This window comes from Silene latifolia, chromosome 11, assembly GCF_048544455.1.
Source record: "Silene latifolia isolate original U9 population chromosome 11, ASM4854445v1, whole genome shotgun sequence".
NCBI lineage: Eukaryota > Viridiplantae > Streptophyta > Magnoliopsida > Caryophyllales > Caryophyllaceae > Silene > Silene latifolia.
Genome location: NC_133536.1, coordinates 76,320,273 through 76,345,481, shown reverse-complemented (window position 1 = coordinate 76,345,481; position 25,209 = coordinate 76,320,273). Strand labels below are relative to the sequence as shown.

Here is a 25,209-nt window from a genome sequence, read left to right as displayed (position 1 = left end):
GACAATCGAAGACTATCATAACAGATTAATGGAGTTAGCTGAGTACGTGTCAGACTTGAACTATGGGGAAGAGGTGTTGGCTTTGAGATTTGAGAAGGGTTTAACTACGTGTATCAAAAAGAGACTTGCAGCTGGGGATCCAGGTACGATAGAAGAAGTGTATCAACGAGCGGGGCATGTTGAGAGAATTAATGACATGGTGAAGGAGGAAAAGAAGGACAAGGGAGAAAAGAGGAGGGTAGAGGATACTAATGAGGGTTCTAGAGTAAACAAGAAGCAGAATTACAATCATTACCGTTCGTTTTCTACCGGTGGAGCCGTGAGTGGCGGCGGGATCGGCCGAAGTAGGGTGATGAGTGGGGCGAGTGGTCTGAGCAAGACACAGTGCTATGGGTGTGGTAGGTTTGGTCATAAGATTGTGGAATGTAGAACCACTACAAGGAGGAATAACATGAATGGAGGATTTGGTGGTGGAAATTCTAATGGATTTAGGACACCATTACCTAGCTATGGGAGCAATCGTTTTAATGGATCATGGAATAATCAAAGGAGCTATAACAATAAAAACAATTTTCAGAATCATGTCAACACTAATCAAGGTAATGGAAATGGAGGGAACCAGAATGGCACTGCGAAACAAGGGACGGCGTCGGAATCAACGGTGCAAAGAGGCGCGAAAAACAGTGGCAAGTTGTTCCTGATAGGGGAAGAGGCAGCTGAGGGAGAAGCTCATGTGGTTTCGGGTACTTTTCTAACCAACTCTAAACCATCTTATATTTTATTTGATTCGGGAGCGACCCATTCATTTACATCAAGTGACCATGTTAAGGTGTTAGGATTGGTTGACCCAGTAGTGATAAAAGATGAAGTAACAATACCTTCTGTGGGAGTCGATATCTTGTACCCATGCATATAAAAACGTAAATATTCTTATCGGCGAAGTTTTGTTTTCTATGGACTTAATAGAATTTCCATTAGGTGGTTTTGAGATTATTTTGGGGATGGATTGGTTGAGTAGAAATAGAGCTTTTATAGATTGTCATCAAAAGAAAGGTATCTCTAAAGGGACCGAAGGGAGTAAGAGTCTCTTATAAGGGATTTGTAGTAAGACCAAAAGTGAGACTTATATCAACGGTTACCCTGAAGTCGTGCTTAAGGAAAGGAGGAGAGTTAATACTATGTCCCGTAAAGGACATGTGTGAGACAATGAAAGGCGCAAATGAGATTCCAGTGGTGAGTGAGTTTCAGGATGTGTTCCCAGAGGAGATTCCCGGTTTACCTCCAAAGAGACAGGTGGATTTTAGTATTAAGTTGAAACATGGGACGGGGCCTATTTCTAAAGCACCTTACAGGATGGGACCTAAGGAGTTGGAAGAGTTTAAGAAGTAGTTGGAGGAGTTACTAGATAAGGGTTATGTGAGGCCAAGTGTGTCACCTTGGGGCGCACCAGTGTTATTTGTTAAGAAGAAGGATGGAAGCATGAGATTGTGTATTGATTACAGGGAGTTGAATAATGTGACGATTAAGAATAGATACCCTTTGCCTCGAAATAATTATTTATTTGATTAGTTGAGTGGAGCTGGAGTTTTCTCTAAGATTAACTTGAGGTCGGGTTACCAACAGTTGAGAGTTAAGGAAGAGTATGTACCTAAGACTGCCTTTAAGACGAGATATGGACACTACGAGTTTGTAGTTATGCCTTTTGGTTTGACTAATGCACCTGTAGTATTTATAGATTTGATGAATTGAGTGCTTAGTCCTTACCTTGATCAGTTTGTCGTTGTCTTTATTGACGATATATTGGTGTACTCTAAGGATAAAGAGGAGCATGAGAAACATTTGAGGATTGTGTTACAGACTTTGAGGGAGAATGATTTGTATGCTAAGTTGAGTAAATGTGATTTTTGGTTGGATAACGTAGCATTTCTGGGTCATGTGGTGTTAAGGGAGGGAGTGTCAGTTGATCCAGGTAATATTGAGGCAGTGTCTAGTTGGGAGAGACCGAAAAACGTGGCAGATGTAAGAAGTTTTATGGGGTTGGCTAGTTACTACAGGAGGTTTGTGAAAGATTTCTCTAAGATAGCCAAGCCTTTGACAACTTTGATGAGGAAGGAGAACAAGTTTTAGTGGGATGAGAGTTGTGAGATAGCTTTTCTAACTTGGAAGGGGTGCTTGACCACATCTCTTGTCTTAGCTTTACCTGAAGGAAGCAAGGATTTTGAGGTGTATACGGATGCTTCAAAGAACGGATTGGGGTGTGTGCTAATGCAACGAGGGAAAGCAATAGCTTATGCTTCGATATAGTTGAAACCGTATGAGGAGAATTATCCAACACACGACCTGGAGCTAGGGGCGGTCGTTTTCACTCTTCAATTGTGAGGCATTATTTGTATGGAGCTACTTTCAAGGTATTTTCTGATCGTAAGAGTCTTTAAATATATCTATACTCAGAAAGAGCTTAATATGAGACAGAGGAGGTGGATAGAGTTGAATGGATATTATGATATGGAAATAGTTTACCATGAGGGGAAGGCTAATGTAGTAGCAGATGCATTGAGTAGGAAGTCGGTTCATGCTTTATGTTTAGCAATGTCGCGGGTTAATTTGCAAGATGAATTAAAGGAAATGAGAATATGTGTGATAAGGAAAGGGGATTCAGTTGGGGATTTGACTATTGAGCTAGAATTGTATGCTGAGATCAGACAGAAGCAAAAAGGAGACCAGAAAGTGGAGAAGTGGCGCACGGCCGTGGAGGAGGGTGTGCCATCACGGTTTGTCGTGGGGATATATGGTAGTTTGAGATTCGATGGGAGATGGTGTGTACCTGATGATGAAGAATTTAAAAGAAAGATTTTGACAAAAGCAGTCTACACCATATTCTGTGCATCCTTGAGGAGATAAGTTATATAAGGATTTGAACAAGACGTTTTGGTGGCCTGGAATGAAGAAGGAGGTTGCTGAGTTTGTTTCGAGATGTTTAGTTTGTCAGAGGGTGAAAGGTGAGCATAAGAGACCACAGAGGAAAGTACAGTCTTTGGATGTGGCTGAAGGGAAGTGGGAGAGGATTTTTATGGATTTTATTGTTGGTTTACCTCGCACTCGGAAGGGGAATAATATGATTTGGGTGATAGTAGATCATTTAACCAAGACAACGCACTTTATTCCTATGAAAGACACTTGGAGTAAGGCTGAGTTAGCTAAAGCATATGTTAAGAATATCGTGAAATTACATGGAATTCTCAAGGATATTGTTTTTGATCGTGATTCAAGGTTTATTTCTAAGTTCTGGGAAGAGTTGCAGGAGTGTATGGGTACGACCTTGAAAATGAGCACTGCATTTCATCCAGCTACCGATGGATAGACCGAGAGGACTACTCAGACTTTAGAGGATATGTTAAGAGCACGTGTTTTGGAGTTTGGAGGTTCATGGGAAGAGAGATTAGACTTGATAGAGTTTTCTTATAATAACAGTTATCATGCTAGTATTAGGATGACACCTTTTGAAGCATTGTATGGAAGGAAGGGTAGGAGTCCAGTTTGTTGGGACGACGTCACTGATGTCGTGACACTGGGGCCGGAGTTGATCCAACAGATGGTTGAGCAAGTACACGTAATTAGACAAAAGATGAGAGCTGCACAAGATCGACAAAAGAGTTTTGCAAATTTGAAGAGAAGTGAGATTGAGTTTGCAGTAAGAGACAAAGTTTTGTTGAAAGTGTCACCAATGAAGGGAGTGATGTGTTTTGGCAAGAGAGGAAAGCTGAGTCAGAAGTACATTGGACCTTATGAGATTTTGGACAGAATCGGTGAACTGGCATATCGTCTTGCACTACCACTAGCCTTGGCAAGAGTTCATAATTTTTTTCATGTTTCACAGCTGAGGAAATATGTGAGTGATCCTACTCATGTGTTAGCAGCTGAGACAGTTGAGATGGATGAGAATTTATCTTATGTGGAAGTGGCTAAAGAGATTTTGGACAAAAAAGTGAGAAGGACAAGAAATAGTGAGATTGCTTTGGTGAAAGTTTTATGGTCTAATCATAATGTAGAGGAAGCTACTTAGGAAGTTGAAGCTGAGATGAGGGAGAATTATCCTCACTTGTTTGCGTAAGGTATGTTGGTTACGAGGACGTAACCTTTTTATTTCGGGGGTATAATATCACATCGCTTTGATTTTGGTCATTTATGATAATAGTATAGATAAGCTTGTGTATTGTTTAGTGCGTAGTTGCTTGGTTCGGGTAGCATGCTGTGGTGAACTTCGGGACGAAGTTCTTTTCAAAGAGGGAAGACTGTAATACTTCATATTTTAATTAATAATTAATAATTAATATCTATAAGTGAATAAATAATAAATAAGTTGTTGTCGTAAAAAAAAAAGAAAAACAAGATAAACAGATAAGACGGAGTGGGGATACACGGTTGGACCGTGTATTTGTACCGTGTGGTACCACAGTGGAACCTAGCTTGAAGGAAGGTAGTATTTGGTTTGGGTGTTATCTATGTTCTAAAATATTTTCATTATTTTAATATTAAAAGGCACTTTCCTAGAACCTTCCAACTACATCAACCAACTAATATAAATACTTACCCTATGCCTTACCATCATATTTATTTTTCTACAAAAACTCAATACAATTGTGAGGAGAGCTTTTGTGAGACAACTTTAAGACGGAGTTTTTATCTTTCGCTATTTAATTGTGGTAAGTTATTTTGTCGCCTCACATTAATTATTAACATTTCAACCTTGACCCGTACCATGACCGTGGCCGTTGACCAACGTGATCGTGATCGTGGAGATGTTGACCGACGGGTTGACCACCGTCGGGTAAACTGTGACATGGGGGAACGTTTATGACGATTTTTACGGGATTGTTTTGGATAGTTTACATCTTAAATTCATTAATAAGATTAGTTAATAATTATATATAATTTAATTATTTGTTTAGGTTGTGAATTTGTTGAAGAAGCTTTTTGATTATTTGATTGGTTGACAAGAATTGCTAAAAGGTAGGTTAACTACTCAACTATACTATATTGGTAATTGGTGAATTGTTGAAAGATGGATTATTGATGTAATTGTTGTCCTGAGCACATCGTCGTAATTCTTGTCTTAAGCATATTGTGATAATTGTTGTCTGATAATCATATTGTTGTTATTGTTGGTTGGTTACCTATTGTTGGTTGGAATAGTGAAAGATGATTGGCAATGCGTTGAGATTATTTGGTCGGTCAGGCACGAGGATGTAGAAGAGTCGTGGTCCTAAACGGTTTTGGTCGGCCAAGCACGGCGGTGTTCGAAGGTTGCCGTGGACCTGAGAAGTACATCGTGTGTGGTGTCAGTTGTGTTGTGTGGTTGGTTGTGGCGTGTGACGTGGCACGATTGAGCCGTGTGTGTAATACCCCGTATTTTATCATCGATTGAACGAGTTTTTATTATTTAATGGTAGCGTAAAGGTAATGATAACGTAAAGGTAATGAGTCGGATTCATGTTGTAAGATGAGTCGGGTTTATAGTTTTGGATCAAGATGTCATAGCCCATTTACCCACTTACCCATTTACCTTTTACCACTCACCAAACCCTAAAACTAAACCCTAAATCTACCCTAAAACCTAATTCCCTTCATACCGTCATTTCTACACATCACCATCACCAACCTTTTTCTTTCACGCCTCACGCTTTATTTACAGCCAACGAACGCGCGCCGGTGAGTGTGGAGGGTGTAGGTCCGCCGTGAGTCTAGAGAGGTCATTCGGTGGACGAGGGTGGTCAGTCTTTGCCGGAATAGCACAGGTCGACGGCCGTCATAGGTAAGGTTCTCTGTTTTTCATTTTGTCACGGTAGTTTGATCCGAGTTGTGCGTCGTTTAGGGGCTTTATAGTAGTTGTCGGGGTGTGGGTTGTGTTCTTTGGTGGTGAGTAGAGTCGTGTGGTGGTGGGTTGAGTGGTCGTCGTTCTTTGTTGGTGGTTGCGGTGGTGGTGATTAGGTGTCGGGTCCGAAATGCGGGTTTGTGTTGCATTTCGGACATAGGGTAATGGGGTGGCACCACCGTGGACTCGGGGGAGGTCGAACCGGTGGTGCCACGTGTGTCAGGGTCGCCGTTCAACGGTGGTGTCAGGGGTGGTGGTTGGTAAGGAGGAGGGGTTGTGTCGTGGTGGCGGGCGAGTTGAAAAGGGGGCTGGTTGTGACGGCGGGGCAAGGCGGGGGGTGTTGGTGGTGGTGGTTCTGACCACCGGCGTGGGTCGACCACGTTGGTGGTGGTGGGAGGTGACCAGGCCAGACACAGTGTCGAGGCCTGGTGGTCGGCGGTGAGGGTTGGTGGTTGTGGAGTGAGTAGTGACGGGTTGAAAGAGGGGGTGTTTGTGTGTCGGGTTGAGTCGTTGTTTCGGGTGATTTTTGTTACGGTTTCCTATTTTAGTAAGTCGGAGAATATGTATATTTCTAATATTTCTATTATTTACATTATTAGTTTTAGTTACTAAGTTAATATTAGGTAGCGGTGACGGAATAATGTATTTAAGTTTTGAGTCGGGTTGTTGATTTGTTCAATGTTTTGATTCGGGTTTTCTTAATCGCATAATTCGTTTAACCCTTTAATTATCATCTTGGTTTAGTTCCGAGTTATTTACAATAAAATAATAATTAATCATAATTAATTATTTGGAGACGGGTTTAATAGAAAAGTTTCTATATCGGGAAAGTTACCATTTTTGGAAAGCTCTATCTTTAATAACTCTCTATTTTGGGAAGTTGGGTCAAATTCTAATCGGGTTATTTTTATCAGTTGGGCATAAGTTTGGTGTCGGGATTATTTTCGGGAAGCTTCTATTTTGGGAAATTCTATATTTAGTAGTTAGTAATAATAAATATTATAATTGTTTTAGGTGACGGATTCGTGATGGATCGATAATCAAATACATTGCTTTATTTACGGACCGCTTAATCGCTTAATTGGATTTGTCTTTGGCACTTTGAGGTAGGGAAATACACTTGACTTACCGGTGTTGTTAAATTGTGTTGAGTTGTTGTGTTACATGTGACCGAGCTGTGATCGATGACTTGTGCGTGGTTGTAATTTATGTTATGATTCATACACTGGAGTGTGATTGATCGAACTGTTCGTGTTGATTATGTTATTTCATTATTTTGATAGTTGGCATGATTTCATTCATTGATATACATATCATGTGCATTGATTATTGAGCATTGCATATGCATTGGAGTTGGAGGATGGTGTGGTGGTGACGATGATGAGATATGATGTGATGTTGTGATAAGGCCCAGTGGTTTCTGCAGACTTGCCCTGGTGTCCTCCGCTAAGACGGGCGGATCGACTACGGTCGATATATATAGTCTACCGGGATCGGTATGGTGGGCGTGCGGGGTTGTGTGTGATGAGTTGAGGTGGAGATGGAGGTGACGGAGTATCATGCATATCATATTTCTTGTTTAATTGTTTTCCCTACTCAACCTCGTGGTTGACCACATGTGTATTCGTGAACACCGTGATGAACCGTTTTATGGGGAGCGGGCTTGACGGGTTTAAGAGATAGGACGGGAGCTGGATGGGCGTGAGACACTGGATCGGACGACTTAGTAGCTAGATCATCATCTAGAAGACTTTCACTTTTATTTATGTCAGTTCTTGTAATTGAGTTGAAAAGAGGATTTGTAATAATTAAGTTAAAATATTATATAAATTGCCTTGGAGTTTAACTTGTTATTCACTACCTCGGGAAACCGAGATGGTAACAGATCCGTTTATTAGGGAATGTCTTGCTAAAGGCTCCTTCATAAACCGGGGTGTTACAAAGTGGTATCGAGAGAAACGATCCTTAGGCCTGAACCAAAGAACCCAATGAACGTAGGATGTGTCTAAATAAAATGAACCCCAGGGAATAAACTGTTAGGGGCTCACAGTGCGGTTAAGAAGGCACCCTTAATGCGTGCTCTTTTGCCCTCTCGCTTTTGAACCAGGCAACCCAAGAGAAAACGAGTGAATGGGGTAGTTAGAAGGAAAACCTTGGATATAAGCGAGTTGATGTATACCTTGAGACCTAGTCTTTGAAATTATGATATTTACCCGGATGGATAATCAATGAAGCGTTGGATTGTGGTAATCGTGAGCATGAGAATAATTGCGACTTTATGATATTTATCTGGATGGATGTGAATGACGTGTTGATAGTGCTATTATGTCTGGTAATATGTGGTTATGTGATCCCAAAGCCATGCTAGTATAGTATCGTGATAGTAATGAGAGACACCATTGAATTGCTTGTTTCTAGTCGTAGCAATCGTGATTAGATGCAAGGGGTAGGTCGGGAGGCGAAGGGACATCTATGGGATAGATGTTTACGTAAATACAAAAGTGTGAGATTTAAGTTAGGATGAGTTAGTATCGATAGTATGGTTGTAAGAGCTTGGAACATGGAAAATGAATGATTTAGTGTTGAAATCCGTTTTGTTTAATTTTACTCTGTAATTGGTCTTGCTGTCATTTCCTTCCTGTTAATTTTCTACGGATGAAAATTTTATGAGAAATATCCTCGTGAGTTAGTGTTCTTTTGGCGTTGGTTTCATGCTTATAGGGTATACGGATTAGGAGTAATAAATGTTTTAGTGGGCTGTGGTTGGGAAGTTCCTGTGCAGTAATGTGTTGACCGACGATTTTGTAAAAATCCTCATTTAATTTGTGTAAATGATTTTTGCATAATTCCAACTCCATCGACTAGAGGTTTCGCATACGTTTTCAAATTGATAAGCCACGAAAATTCTTGATGTTTCTATATTAAATGGTACGTTTTGCAAACTGACCCAAGTTTCGAACCAATTGCCGTCACATACTTATTTGGAACAACTGAGTTGTAAAATGCTTTAAAAATGAAATTCTTGTGCTTTAGACATAATTCTTTTTCTCCTGTGTTTTTAACTCTCGGTATGTTATAAAAAGTAATCTAACTCAAGTATTCGTTGGACAGTTATTTATTTGTGATTTTCGAAAGTTACAACGTGAATCATGACTTGTAAAATGTGCGTACTATGTGAGTTTTTATATAATTGTTTGGTTATTTCCTGAGCCTTATTAATGTGATCTTATAATGTTTTATATGATGATAGTAGCATGCATGTTCAGTAGTTATGTATCTTAACAAGTGATAAAAATTAAAGTCTAGTTGATAACATTGTTGGCATGATAGCGTGAGTAAAAATCGGATAGCTTAAATTGATTCTTAATCAAGGGTGAAATATGTTATACGGGTCCAGTTGTTGCATATTTTATGTATGTTTGGCATGTTGTAATATCTCTAGTATGTTCATCATATGTGCATGGTGGTCGGATATATATAAATATAAAACTATGTTCTCATATCTTGGTAAAGTTGATGGCGTTAAAAGTTAATTTGATTGTTCTAATATACTCGCATGAATAATTATAATAATTATGTCTAAATGTTTACACATGGATGATAGTAATGAGTATGTCCAAATGTTCACACATGTAGGATGCATCTAAGTTCTAATGTCTTTCATATGAGTTGTGTGCCAATAGTTATATTTATTACTTTCATCACATTAAACTATTTCAGTTGGACCTAAAACTATAACATGATAATACACAATGTTGTTATTCCTTATTGAATATGTTCGTTATTATATTGTCATAAAATGCTAAAGTGATTCTTGCAATTGTATGGGTGTGATATAAAGGAAACTGTTTGATATAACATGACAATTGGCATATCTATATTCTCGAGTCGTTACTATCAATTATATTATAATAAAAATCGTCATGATAACTATGTTGGCAATTATAATGGGATAACTCTTTTGATGATTCACATGATATGCATTGGTTTAAATGATAGTCATTATAGTTACATTTAATTGAGCCTACGAGTTGCCTAATTATTCAATCATGCAAATCAGAGAAGTTGTTCAAGTTGCTAATCTTTTATCATAGCTAGTGTTCTACAAAGTATATGATGGCAAATGTATATGTTTAAACTATTTATACAATATCTCTTGTTTTTCTTTGAGAATGAATTATACTAAGTTCTTTGGACACAATTGAATGATATGGTTGCTAAAATGTGAAACATAGGGTGATATGGAAGTAATGTTGTCGTTGTCATAGATCATATGTAGTTACTTTTATTGGGAAACATGTTTTCAAAATTGATATCGTGCAAACAATTTTTATAATTTAAAGTATGAATTATGGGTATGTTGTTAGATTGCTTAAATTCATCGACCTAATTCGTGACCTAAACCAGTGAGGGAGTAAAGGGTTGAATGGACGTGTCAATAAGGTCCTGTGATTGTGATAGATAGTAGTGGTAGATCTATTTCTGTGATATGTTTACAAATGTGAGAAGTTCTTAAATTGTTTTGTTGATTTTGCTCTCGCTTGTTCATAGTCTATAATTGATCATCAAATTTGTTTAGTTGTGAAACCGTGTAAACCTTGGTTCTTTTCTTGTTATTCTTTAGTTTGATGTTGTGTTTTTAAGTTAGGCATAAGCTAGTAATAAATGTTACTTGTTGACAACCAGTTAATTCCATAATAGAACCTTGTTTCGACCTTAACGTTAATGCGCAACTGCTATCATATGTTCTTCCTGTCACATGTGGTTGATAATGATTTTGTTGCATATGTATATGAAAATTGAAAAGAGGTTACGAGGACGTAACCATGTTTCTAGTCGGGTAGGATTGTAAAATCTTAATGCTTAAATTGCACTTGTTGTAGATTGTAGTTTGATCAAGTTGATGTCTCGTTGTGGGGTACCTATGCAAATGAGTTCTATATGTTTTGGTTCCTACTTCTGTTAGTTGGTTGATGTGTAAAAGGAGAGTGTGATTAAACCACCGATATTGAGTTATGAGTTGTGGGGCCTTTGTGCCGAGTTACGTTTGCGGTCCAGTGAGACCATGGTTATTGAGTTACTTGAGTTTGAGATCGGAATTTAGATGGAAGATGACGGTGTTCTCAGGTGATTATTTAGTTGTTATACAATTGTGTTATCAGGTAGTTATTAGTTATAGTTAGTTGGGTTAAGTAAAGACGAGTTAAACTTCGGGACGAAGTTTATTTTTAGGAGGGCAGAATGTAACATTTCGTGTCTGTTATGTTTAATTGATGTGTCAAAAGTGTGTGTTAACTGTGTTAGAAATACGTGACGTCCGTATGCATGATATACAATACCCTTCCGAGGTTTGAGTACGGGAGCGAACTTCGGGACGAAGTTCATTTTAAGGGGGAAGACCGTAATACCCGTATTTTATCATCGATTGAACGAGTTTTTATTATTTAATGGTAGCGTAAAGGTAATGATAACGTAAAGGTAATGAGTCGGATTCATGTTGTAAGATGAGTCGGGTTTATAGTTTTGGATCAAGATGTCATAGCCCATTTACCCACTTACCCATTTACCTTTTACCACTCACCAAACCCTAAAACTAAACCCTAAATCTACCCTAAAACCTAATTCCCTTCATACCGTCATTTCTACACATCACCATCACCAACCTTTTTCTTTCACGCCTCACGCTTTATTTACAGACCAACGAACGCGCGCCGTGAGTGTGGAGGGTGTAGGGTCCGCCGTGAGTCTAGAGAGGTCATTCGGTGGACGAGGGTGGTCAGATCTTGGCCGGAATAGCACAGGTCGACGCGGCGTCATAGGTAAGGTTCTCTGTTTTTCATTTTGTCACGGTAGTTTGATCGAGTTGTGCGTCGTTTAGGGGCATGTTATAGTAGTTGTCGGGGTGTGGGTTGTGTTCTTTGGTGGTGAGTCGAGTCGTGTGGTGGTGGGTTGAGTGGTCGTCGTTCTTTGTTGGTGGTTGCGGTGGTGGTGATTAGGTGTCGGGTCCGAAATGCGGGTTTGTGTTGCATTTCGGACATAGGGTAATGGGGTGGCACCACCGTGGACTCGGGGGAGGTCGAACCGGTGGTGCCACGTGTGTCAGGGTCGCCGTTCAACGGTGGTGTCAGGGGTGGTGGTTGGTAAGGAGGAGGGGTTGTGTCGTGGTGGCGGCGAGTTGAAAAGGGGGCTGGTTGTGACGGGGGGGGACGCAAGGGGGGTGTTGGTGGTGGTGGTTCTGACCACCGGCGTGGGTCGACCACGTTGGTGGTGGTGGGAGGTGACCAGGCCGGACACAGTGTCGGGCCTGGTGGTCGGCGGTGAGGGTTGGTGGTTGTGGAGTGAGTAGTGACGGGTTGAAAGAGGGGGTGTTTGTGTGTCGGGTTGAGTCGTTGTTTCGGGTGATTTTTGTTACGGTTTCCTATTTTAGTAAGTCGGAGAATATGTATATTTCTAATATTTCTATTATTTACATTATTAGTTTTAGTTACTAAGTTAATATTAGGTAGCGGTGACGGAATAATGTATTTAAGTTTTGAGTCGGGTTGTTGATTTGTTCAATGTTTTGATTCGGGTTTTCTTAATCGCATAATTCGTTTAACCCTTTAATTATCATCTTGGTTTAGTTCCGAGTTATTTACAATAAAATAATAATTAATCATAATTAATTATTTGGAGACGGGTTTAATAGAAAAGTTTCTATATCGGGAAAGTTACCATTTTTGGAAAGCTCTATCTTTAATAACTCTCTATTTTGGGAAGTTGGGTCAAATTCTAATCGGGTTATTTTTATCAGTTGGGCATAAGTTTGGTGTCGGGATTATTTTCGGGAAGCTTCTATTTTGGGAAATTCTATATTTAGTAGTTAGTAATAATAAATATTATAATTGTTTTAGGTGACGGATTCGTGATGGATCGATAATCAAATTCATTGCTTTATTTACGGACCGCTTAACCGCTTAATTGGATTTGGCGGCACTTTGAGGTAGGGAAATACACTTGACTTACCGGTGTTGTTAAATTGTGTTGAGTTGTTGTGTTACATGTGACCGAGCTGTGATCGATGACTTGTGCGTGGTTGTAATTTATGTTATGATTCATACACTGGAGTGTGATTGACTGAACTGTTCGTGTTGATTATGTTATTTCATTATTTTGATAGTCGCATGATTTCATTCATTGATATACATATCATGTTGCATTGATTATTGTTGAGCATTGCATATGCATTGGAGTTGGAGGATGGTGTGGTGGTGACGATGATGAGATATGATGTGATGTTGTGATAAGGCCCAGTGCTGGTTCTGCAGACTTGCCCTGGTGTCCTCCGCGCTAAAGGAAGGGCGGATCGACTACGGTCGATATATATAGTCTACCGGGATCGGTATGGTGGGCGTGCTTGGGGTTGTGTGTGATGAGTTGAGGTGGAGATGGAGGTGACGGAGTATCATGCATATCATATTTACTGTTTAATTGTTTTCCCTACTCAACCTCGTGGTTGACCCTGTGTATTCGTGAACACCTGTGATGAACCGTTTTATGGGGAGCAGGCTTGACAGGTTTAAGAGATAGGACGGGAGCTTGATGGGCGTGAGACACTGGATCAGACGACTTAGTAGCTAGATCATCATCTAGAAGACTTTCACTTTTATTTATGTCAGTTCTTGTAATTGAGTTGAAAAGAGGATTTGTAATAATTAAGTTAAAATATTATATAAATTGCCTTGGAGTTTAACTTGTTATTCACTACCTCGGGAAACCGAGATGGTAACAGTCCGTTTTATTAGGGAATGTCTTGCTAAAGGCTCCTTCATAAACCGGGGTGTTACAAAGTGGTATCAGAGAGAACGATCCTTAGGCCTGAACCAAAGAACCCAATGAACGTAGGATGTGTCTAAATAAAATGAACCCCTGGGAATAAACTGTTAGGGGCTCACAGTGCGGTTAAGAAGGCGCCCTTAATGCGTGCTCTTTTGCCCTCTCAGTTTTGAACCAGGCAACCCAAGAGAAAACGAGTGAATGGGGTAGTTAGAAGGAAAACCTTGGATATAAGCGAGTTGATGTATACCTTGAGACCTAGTCTTTGAAATTATGATATTTATCTGGATGGATAATCAATGAAGCGTTGGATTGTGGTAATCGTGAGCATGAGAATAATTGCGAATTTATGATATTTATCTGGATGGATGTGAATGACGTGTTGATAGTGCTATTATGTCTGGTAATATGTGGTTATGTGATCCCAAAGCCATGCTAGTATAGTATCGTGATAGTAATGAGAGACACCATTGAATTGCTTGTTTCTAGTCGTAGCAATCGTGATTAGATGCAAGGGGTAGGTCGGGAGGCGAAGGGACATCTATGGGATAGATGTTTACGTAAATACAAAAGTGTGAGATTTAAGTTAGGATGAGTTAGTATCGATAGTATGGTTGTAAGAGCTTGGAACATGGAAAATGAATGATTTAGTGTTGAAATCCGTTTTGTTTAATTTTACTCTGTAATTGGTCTTGCTGTCATTTCCTTCCTGTTAATTTTCTACGGATGAAAATTTTATGAGAAATAGCCTCGTGAGTTAGTGTTCTTTTGGCGTTGGTTTCATGCTTATAGGGTATACGGATTAGGAGTAATAAATGTTTTAGTGGGCTGTGGTTGGGAAGTTCCTGTGCAGTAATGTGTTGACCGACGATTTTGTAAAAATCCTCATTTAATTTGTGTAAATGATTTTTGCATAATTCCAACTCCATCGACTAGAGGTTTCGCATACGTTTTCAAATTGATAAGCCACGAAAATTCTTGATGTTTCTATATTAAATGGTACGTTTTGCAAACTGACCCAAGTTTCGAACCAATTGCCGTCACATACTTATTTGGAACAACTGAGTTGTAAAATGCTTTAAAAATGAAATTCTTGTGCTTTAGACATAATTCTTTTTCTCCTGTGTTTTTAACTCTCGGTATGTTATAAAAAGTAATCTAACTCAAGTATTCGTTGGACAGTTATTTATTTGTGATTTTCGAAAGTTACAACGTGAATCATGACTTGTAAAATGTGCGTACTATGTGAGTTTTTATATAATTGTTTGGTTATTTCCTGAGCCTTATTAATGTGATCTTATAATGTTTTATATGATGATAGTAGCATGCATGTTCAGTAGTTATGTATCTTAACAGGCGATAAAAATTAAAGTCTAGTTGATAACATTGTTGGCATGATAGCGTGAGTAAAAATCGGATAGCTTAAATTGATTCTTAATCAAGGGTGAAATATGTTATACGGGTCCAGTTGTTGCATATTTTATGTATGTTTGGCATGTTGTAATATCTCTAGTATGTTCATCATATGTGCATGGTGGTCGGATATATATAAATATAAAACTATGTTCTCATATCTTGGTAAAGTTGATGGCGTTAAAAGTTAATTTGATTGTTCTAATATACTCGCATGAATAATTATAATAATTATGTCTAAATGATTACACATGGATGATAGTAATGAGTATGTCCAAATGTTCACACATGTAGGATGCATCTAAGTTCTAATGTCTTTCATATGAGTTGTGTGCCAATAGTTATATTTATTACTTTCATCACATTAAACTATTTCAGTTGGACCTAAAACTATAACATGATAATACACAATGTTGTTATTCCTTATTGAATATGTTCGTTATTATATTGTCATAAAATGCTAAAGTGATTCTTGCAATTGTATGGGTGTGATATAAAGGAAACTGTTTGATATAACATGACAATTGGCATATCTATATTCTCGAGTCGTTACTATCAATTATATTATAATAAAAATCGTCATGATAACTATGTTGGCAATTATAATGGGATAACTCTTTTGATGATTCACATGATATGCATTGGTTTAAATGATAGTCATTATAGTTACATTTAATTGAGCCTACGAGTTGCCTAATTATTCAATCATGCAAATCAGAGAAGTTGTTCAAGTTGCTAATCTTTTATCATAGCTAGTGTTCTACAAAGTATATGATGGCAAATGTATATGTTTAAACTATTTATACAATATCTCTTGTTTTGCTTTGAGAATGAATTATACTAAGTTCTTTGGACACAATTGAATGATATGGTTGCTAAAATGTGAAACATAGGGTGATATGGAAGTAATGTTGTCGTTGTCATAGATCATATGTAGTTACTTTTATTGGGAAACATGTTTTCAAAATTGATATCGTGCAAACAATTTTTATAATTTAAAGTATGAATTATGGGTATGTTGTTAGATTGCTTAAATTCATCGACCTAATTCGTGACCTAAACCAAAGAGGGAGTAAAGGGTTGAATGGACGTGTCAATAAGGTCCTGTGATTGTGATAGATAGTAGTGGTAGATCTATTTACTCGTGATATGTTTACAAATGTGAGAAGTTCTTAAATTGTTTTGTTGATTTTGCTCTCGCTTGTTCATAGTCTATAATTGATCATCAAATTTGTTTAGTTGTGAAACCGTGTAAACCTTGGTTCTTTTCTTGTTATTCTTTAGTTTGATGTTGTGTTTTTAAGTTAGGCATAAGCTAGTAATAAATGTTACTTGTTGACAACCAGTTAATTCCATAATAGAACCTTGTTTCGACCTTAACGTTAATGCGCAATCTGTTATCATATGTTCTTCCTGTCACATGTGGTTGATAATGATTTTGTTTCATATGTATATGAAAATTGAAAAGAGGTTACGAGGACGTAACCATGTTTCTAGTCGGGTAGGATTGTAAAATCTTAATGCTTAAATTGCACTTGTTGTAGATTGTAGTTTGATCAAGTTGATGTCTCGTTGTGGGGTACCTATGCAAATGAGTTCTATATGTTTTGGTTCCTACTTCTGTTAGTTGGTTGATGTGTAAAAGGAGAGTGTGATTAAACCACCGATATTGAGTTATGAGTTGTGGGGCCTTTGTGCCGAGTTACGTTTGCGGTCCAAAGAGACCATGGTTATTGAGTTACTTGAGTTTGAGATCGGAATTTAGATGGAAGATGACGGTGTTCTCAGGTGATTATTTAGTTGTTATACAATTGTGTTATCAGGTAGTTATTAGTTATAGTTAGTTGGGTTAAGTAAAGATTTAAACTTCGGACGAAGTTTATTTTTAGGAGGGCAGAATGTAACATTTCGTGTCTGTTATGTTTAATTGATGTGTCAAAAGTGTGTGTTAACTGTGTTAGAAATACGTGACGTCCGTATGCATGATATACAATACCCTTCTGAGGTTGAGTACGGGAGCGAACTTCGGGACGAAGTTCATTTTAAGGGGGGAAGACTGTAATACCCCGTATTTTATCATCGATTGAACGAGTTTTTATTATTTAATGGTAGCGTAAAGGTAATGATAACGTAAAGGTAATGAGTCGGATTCATGTTGTAAGATGAGTCGGGTTTATAGTTTTGGATCAAGATGTCATAGCCCATTTACCCACTTACCCATTTACCTTTTACCACTCACCAAACCCTAAAACTAAACCCTAAATCTACCCTAAAACCTAATTCCCTTCATACCGTCATTTCTACACATCACCATCACCAACCTTTTTCTTTCACGCCTCACGCTTTATTTACAAACCAACGAACGCGCCGGTGAGTGTGGAGGGTGTAGGGTCCGCCGTGAGTCTAGAGAGGTCATTCTTCGGTGGACGAGGGTGGTTGTCTTGGCGGAATAGCACAGTCGGCGGCCGTCATAGGTAAGGTTCTCTGTTTTCATTTTGTCACGGTAGTTTGATCCGAGTTGTGCGTCGTTTAGGGGCTTTATAGTAGTTGTCGGGGTGTGGGTTGTGTTCTGGTGGTGAGTCGAGTCGTGTGGTGGTGGGTTGAGTGGTCGTCGTTGCTGTTGGTGGTTGCAGTGGTGGTGATTAGGTGTCGGGTCTGAAATGCGGGTTTGTGTTGCATTTCAGACATAGGGTAATGGGGTGGCACCACCGTGGACTCGGGGGAGGTCGAACCGGTGGTGCCACGTGTGTCAGGGTCGCCGTTCAACGGTGGTGTCAGGGGTGGTGGTTGGTAAGGAGGAGGGGTTGTGTCGTGGTGGCATGCGAGTTGAAAAGGGGGCTGGTTGTGACGGCGGGGGCGCAAGCGGGGGTTGGTGGTGGTGGTTCTGACCACCGGCGTGGGTCGACCACGTTGGTGGTGGTGGGAGGTGACCAGGCCACACAGTGTCGAGCCTGGTGGTCGGCGAGAGGTTGGTGGTTGTGGAGTGAGTAGTGACGGGTTGAAAGAGGGGGTGTTTGTGTGTCGGGTTGAGTCGTTGTTTCGGGTGATTTTTGTTACGGTTTCCTATTTTAGTAAGTCGGAGAATATGTATATTTCTAATATTTCTATTATTTACATTATTAGTTTTAGTTACTAAGTTAATATTAGGTAGCGGTGACGGAATAATGTATTTAAGTTTTGAGTCGGGTTGTTGATTTGTTCAATGTTTTGATTCGGGTTTTCTTAATCGCATAATTCGTTTAACCCTTTAATTATCATCTTGGTTTAGTTCCGAGTTATTTACAATAAAATAATAATTAATCATAATTAATTATTTGGAGACGGGTTTAATAGAAAAGTTTCTATATCGGGAAAGTTACCATTTTTGGAAAGCTCTATCTTTAATAACTCTCTATTTTGGGAAGTTGGGTCAAATTCTAATCGGGTTATTTTTATCGATTGGGCATAAGTTTGGTGTCGGGATTATTTTCGGGAAGCTTCTATTTTGGGAAATTCTATATTTAGTAGTTAGTAATAATAAATATTATAATTGTTTTAGGTGACGGATTCGTGATGGATCGATAATCAAATTCATTGCTTTATTTCTGGACTGCTTAACCGCTTAATTGGATTTGCTGGCACTTTGAGGTAGGGAAATACACTTGACTTACCGGTGTTGTTAAATTGTGTTGAGTTGTTGTGTTACATGTGACCGAGCTGTGATCGATGACTTGTGCGTGGTTGTAATTTATGTTATGATTCATACACTGGAGTGTGATTGATCAACTGTTCGTGTTGATTATGTTATTTCATTATTTTGATAGCTGGCATGATTTCATTCATTGATATACATATCATGTGCATTGATTACTGTTGAGCATTGCATATGCATTGGAGTTGGAGGATGGTGTGGTGGTGACGATGATGAGATATGATGTGATGTTGTGATAAGGCCCAGCCGGTTCTGCAGACTTGCCTTGGTGTCCTCCGCTATGAGCGGGCGGATCGACTACGGTCGATATATATAGTCTACCGGGGATCGGTATGGTCTGGGCGTCTTGGGGTTGTGTGTGATGAGTTGAGATGGAGATGGAGGTGACGGAGTATCATGCATATCATATTTACTGTTTAATTGTTTTCCCTACTCAACCTCGTGGTTGACCCTGTGTATTCGTGAACACCTGTGATGAACCGTTTTATGGGGAGCAGGCTTGACAGGTTTAAGAGATAGGACGGGAGCTTGATGGGCGTGAGACACTGTATCAGACGACTTAGTAGCTAGATCATCATCTAGAAGACTTTCACTTTTATTTATGTCAGTTCTTGTAATTGAGTTGAAAAGAGGATTTGTAATAATTAAGTTAAAATATTATATAAATTGCCTTGGAGTTTAACTTGTTATTCACTACCTCGGGAAACCGAGATGGTAACAGTCCGTTTTATTAGGGAATGTCTTGCTAAAGGCTCCTTCATAAACCGGGGTGTTACAGTGTGTCACGGTCGCAATTTGAGCCTTTTATCGTATCGTATTGTTATTGTTGTTTAGTTATCCTACTCAACCTCGTGGTTGACTGTGTATTCGTGAACACCTGTGATGAACGAAATATTAGGCAGCAGATTGATTTCAGGTTAGCTTGTGAGAAGTGCTGGGTGCTTAAAGGGGGAGCTTAGGACGAGATTATCACTTGAGTCTAGAGATTGCCTTAATTCATTCAGACACTAGTAATTTTATTTCCGCTGTTGTTGTTTTAAAAACGTACTTTGTAATATTTAATTAGTTCGTTGGAATTTTGTAATAAAGTCTTTTGAGGCACTTTAATTTATATCGTCTTAAAGTGCTTTGGTATTGTTTATCTTTTATACTTACTACCTTAGGAAACTGAGATGGAACCACCTTTATTTACTTAAGAATGTATTGCTAAAGGCTCTCGAATAAATGGGGAGATACATATACGGACTCCATGCAACAATTAAACAATGCAAAAATTACTCGTAATGTGACTCAACCGTGAACAACACTTCCATTTCCACACACCATCCCACGCATGTATCGCGTCAAATCCACCACATGATCGCACGTGTGTTTTTCCATATCCGTTCCCATCCATCATCAATACTTCCGCTCATACGGAAGGTCACAATCACAAACAATCGAGCGACCATTCACTTTACTTTTACACAACAAAATAAAATCACGTTGCTTAACACACATCAAACAAGATTATCACATCATTTATGTCATCAGTCCCCTCATGTCGAATCAATAATTTCCATTTACTTACAAAATACCACACCATGTAATCATACGTAAACAATTCACAAAATATCACTCATGTAAGGTCAACATGCTCATCGAAACACAAGTCAACTAATATAAACCGCGAAATAAGGGTACATGCTCAATATTCGGTCAAATATCAACAAAACAAGGGTCAAAGCAGGCCACTCGGTCGAGTGTAGGAGGCCACTCGGTCGAGTGCATGGCGCACTCGGTCGAGTGTCACCCGGGCCGAATAGTTTCATTCTCAACTCGGTTCAAAACTTTCCTATTTCATCATACAAATGCTAATAGACTCCGACGGTAACTAATACACCATCAAATACCCAAATTTAAACACGAGCTCTTGGCCTTATAGCCATCATTATCGCACATTTAAGATGAAATATCTGAGACATACTACCAACACAACATACTATTTCATGGACACGGCCTAACCACTCATTATTCTCAAGGAATAATAACAACATCACCCCTCAAACAGACACTACGACAAGATCATGATTTATACCACGGACGCTTTACTTGACGATTGGGAGGCAACTTTACAAACAACCTCTATACTACCACTCATAGGGCCGGATTCCCACACAACCACTTTCACACTTATACACACCTACTCAAATTAAACGGTTACACTCTATAACGCGAATGATCAAATACCTCAATAACATGATTGAATCCTCAAGCATTACATGCCACACTCTTACTCTCATGACCGCAACATCAAACTTGGTAATACTAAACCCACCATCATATATCTCAATTATCTATCAACCAAAGTTTCCAAGTTATGCTCAATAACAATATCCTTCAACATGCAACTCAAACCTCGTTCACTATCCATAAGTTCAAACACTTAACAAATATTCAACCTAGATTACACATCAATCAATATTCATCAATTACTTCATACAATCATCGTACCCAATTCAAGACACCTTACGCAAGCTAAACTCACTTTCTTCTACTCCTAATCTCCAAACGTGAATCATACACCTACCTACTTACACAGTTCAAATCCACAACAAAAGCCTAAGCTCATATTAACCCTACTAAAACACCTGTCTCATATTCATGACCTTCAAGACACACATGGAAAGATGAACTGAAGCAAAATCACACAACATGATGATCCTAATTCGGGACAATACACAACAAATTAGTGGACAGCAAGGCAATGGACATGATTAAACCAATAACGAAACATGAAATCAAACTCTGGCATGAATGTTGGGTATATATATATATATATATATATATATATATATATATATAAATCTTTGAAGAAAATTTAAGATAAAATTTTTCAATTTTAGGACAATACATCGCATTATTAACAAAATTGTAGACTTGGGGCACAATAAAACAAAGTATTAAGCACAAAAAATCAAAATTTGAGCACCAACACTATACCCTTCCACACACATCACCATTGACAAAGGATCGGGGCACCATGAGACAATTAAGCCATGTTTCAAGCATAAAAATCAAAAATTTAGTAATATACCCATGAAATCTCAAAAGAATTTAGTCCACTTTTAAAACAGAGATTTTTTTTTTATTTAAACCATGTTATTACAATGATACTCATAAGGATTATTACATTAAAACATCGTTAAGCCAAGTTTAAGATAAAAGAAAGAATCAGAATTTGGTCAAGATTTTAAGGCGGAATTACCAACTTAGGACAATACATGGTATTACTAATGGAAATTGAAGTATTATTACTCAATTAATTCAAGAGGACTTTAAAACAAAATTTTCAAATTTTGAGAACATGCCTAACATCTTTAAACAAATTTTAAACCTTTACGACATAATTACTAAATAGGTAAAGAAAAAAAATGAATTATAAAAATCGGATTTGTCGGTATAACAAACATACATGCCAAAACTTGAAGCTATTTGTAAAGCAAAACTGCCAAGTTAATGTAACACAGCGCAACATCAATAAGAACTAAGTAACAAGAAATAATTGGATCATGTTTTGAGCGCAAAGATTAAAATCATTCATTTTAAAATGAAATTTTAATAGATTTTGGGTAACATCTTAAGATGGAATTTTGATTCACGATTATACATGCCGTTACCAACAAAGAAAAATCAAAACTTAAGCGTGGGAAGATTCTTGAGTCTCATTAGTCAACTAAACTAAGTCGTTAAACATAAAAAATCAAGGCTTACGCATGAACGTTAAGGTTTCAAAATTTTCGGAACAAAAGTTTCAGGACAAGATTTCAAACATATGATAAGAATTAGCAATAACAACCAAACTTTAGTCCTTGTTAAACAATCAAACATGCAATAAACACCAAATCAATTATTGACTCCAGAATTTCATAAAATTTTCGGGCAAAATTCAATATGAAATTTTATACTTGACATCATACATGTTATAACAAGGTGATTAATATAATGAATCAAACAAAACATGCAATTAGTTGACAACATTTGAAGAGAACAGTGTGGATTTAAAAGAAATCAAATTGGGACAAATTAAGAGCAATGAGAAATCATACACATTGTTTAATTAACAAGAATTAAGAGAATAAAATGAAGTAGAAACTTTAAGACCAGGAAACAAATATTAACAACGGAGTTTTAGAAAGGTTTTAAAGATATTTTGGTATTTTTGTTATAAGAAACGATGAAGAAATGCAAGAAATAAGGTAATAACGCATATCTCGCGAATTTCACAACCCAGAAAATGGCACTCGGTCGAGTGCTGAGTCCACTCGGTCGAGTGACCTCTCCACTCGGTCGAGTGACTCACTTCCAGAAATTTTCAAGTTTCTGGAAATTGGTCCACTCGGTCGAGTGTTAGGGTTCACTCGGTCGAGTGACTGGTACTTGGTCGAGTACTAGCCCACGCTCGGTTGGGTGCCTCTCTATGGTTTGCAATTTCCGACTAAGGAATACTTTTCTTATACTAGCGACTATTTTACTAACAACCATTACTAATCACACTCTAACTATGGCATTAATGAAATTCAAACATATATACGGTATTGAAATGCTAAAGGACGAGGCTAAGACTCCTCACACACAAACACGTAACAAGTATTCTCAAAATATGTCATACGTATCATTACTTTCATCCAAATCCTACATGTTATCACATACCATATGAACAGTTATATCATGCAAGAATCCTATCAACTATGCAAATTACGGTTTCAAAACTTATCATATTCAAACATGCAACATTCATACAAATAAATGCATTTCATATGAAACAATCTTCTACTCGCATCACACATATCTCACTCAAGTAGACATTCCAATTCCATCATTTCAACTATCACATGTTATCATTTACCACACAACCTCTATATCATGCAAGATGGTCAACAAAACTATAACACAAGCATAATCATGCAATATTTCACTTCACGTTTCCCGACTCGTAACCACCCACGTAGTAACCAACTGAAACAACATGACCTAATTTTGAAATAAGGGATCCTTCTCACCCAAAACCGACCTCCTATTGTACTCATGTCGGGTTCATTTTATTAGACACTCCTAGATTCATTTTGGTTCATTGGCTTAGGCTCCAAAATCGTCGCTCTGATACCACTTTGTAACACCTCCTCTTACCCGTCCAAGGTAATTTGGAGATGTTACCATATCAGTTTCCCGAGGCGGTAAATCGGAGATACAATCAAGAAACATTTATTATAAATAACAAGTTTAGTTAGTTACAAACCATAAACAACAAATAAAGTGAATTATACAAATTACAAGTCGACTACCATCTATGTCATTTATGTTATGCTACTCGACTTAGAGTCCAAGTTGCGGCTTAAATCCCGATCACGTCAACAAGTAAACTTGTACTCAACCTGCTCCCCCGGAAATAGATGACAATTACACAGACACACAAACGCCAGTTTCAATAAATAAAGTGTGACACAACTCAAAGTTTGTGAGTATGAAACATGACTATAATATGAAGGAGACGCTATCAAACAACCATTACACCGGTAGCGGGACACGCCCAGACGTACCCACAACCACTATGGTACCGAAACACGCCCAGACATACCGATAACTATAATGGTACCGGGACACGCCCAGACATACCAACAACCATAAATAGGTATCGAGAGACGCCCAGACGTACCGGGTCCGGATGCCAACCAGATCCCCTGCCAGACGTCGTGTCTCAACCACACGAGTCCCTCCGTAACTCAAGCAATTAATTTGCACATCCCTCTTGGAGTGGGAAGCTCCAAGAGGCGACTCAAGCGTAGGACGGTCTCCCAACCGCCTTACGTCTCCATAACAACAAGTAAATCACCATGTCCTCCGACATACAAGACAATACAATAAATGCAAGATACCGTATAACATGTCAATTACCGACTCATTCAATGAAAATGAATGACAAATGACTCATTTAACAATTAGACATAATATTGAAACTAAGTAGGATAAACCTACATTTTAGCATACTCCGTAAGCAATCCGGCTAATAATAATCTTCCACAAAAACCGTCACCTAAATAAAATAATTAAATATATTTAATTAATAACTGATCTAATTAAATTAAATACGAATTGATTAATTAAGTATAAACCCGTCTTAAGCTATTCAAATTCCGTCTTATCCCTACTAACAGCCACCAAAACAGCCACCACTGTGGGCCACCACTACCACAGTGGTCACGGCTTGGTGCCACCGCACTCTTACGCAACCAGCAGCACGGCAACTGCAGCACCAACAACAACACGGTACGACAACACCACACAACACACACACGACACTAAATACACCAAAGACCACCACCACTAGGGCTGAGCATCGGTCCAAGACCGGACCGGACCAGACCAAAACGGACCGGAC

The 25,209-nt window shown here is 38.5% G+C and overlaps 1 protein-coding gene across 1 annotated transcript; it reads left to right on the top strand.

Annotated features, from left to right (window-relative positions):
- Positions 1-1,206: 1,206 nt before the first annotated feature.
- Positions 1,207-2,901, top strand: LOC141613571 (uncharacterized). The gene is made up of 3 exons (XM_074432311.1): positions 1,207-1,385; positions 1,758-2,019; positions 2,452-2,901. The coding sequence occupies exons 1-3, from the start codon at positions 1,207-1,209 to the stop codon at positions 2,899-2,901; spliced, it is 891 nt and encodes a 296-aa protein (XP_074288412.1).
- The last annotated feature ends 22,308 nt before the right edge of the window (positions 2,902-25,209 follow it).

Coding starts and splice junctions, on each gene's coding strand:
- LOC141613571 (XM_074432311.1), top strand. CDS start 1,207: ATGAAAGGCGCAAATGAGATTCCAGTGGTGAGTGAGTTTCAGGATGTG. Junction 1,386..1,757: donor GAGTTGGAAGAGTTTAAGAA/GTAGTTGGAGGA, acceptor TTGAGTGCTTAG/TCCTTACCTTGATCAGTTTG. Junction 2,020..2,451: donor GACCGAAAAACGTGGCAGAT/GTAAGAAGTTTT, acceptor ATCTATACTCAG/AAAGAGCTTAATATGAGACA.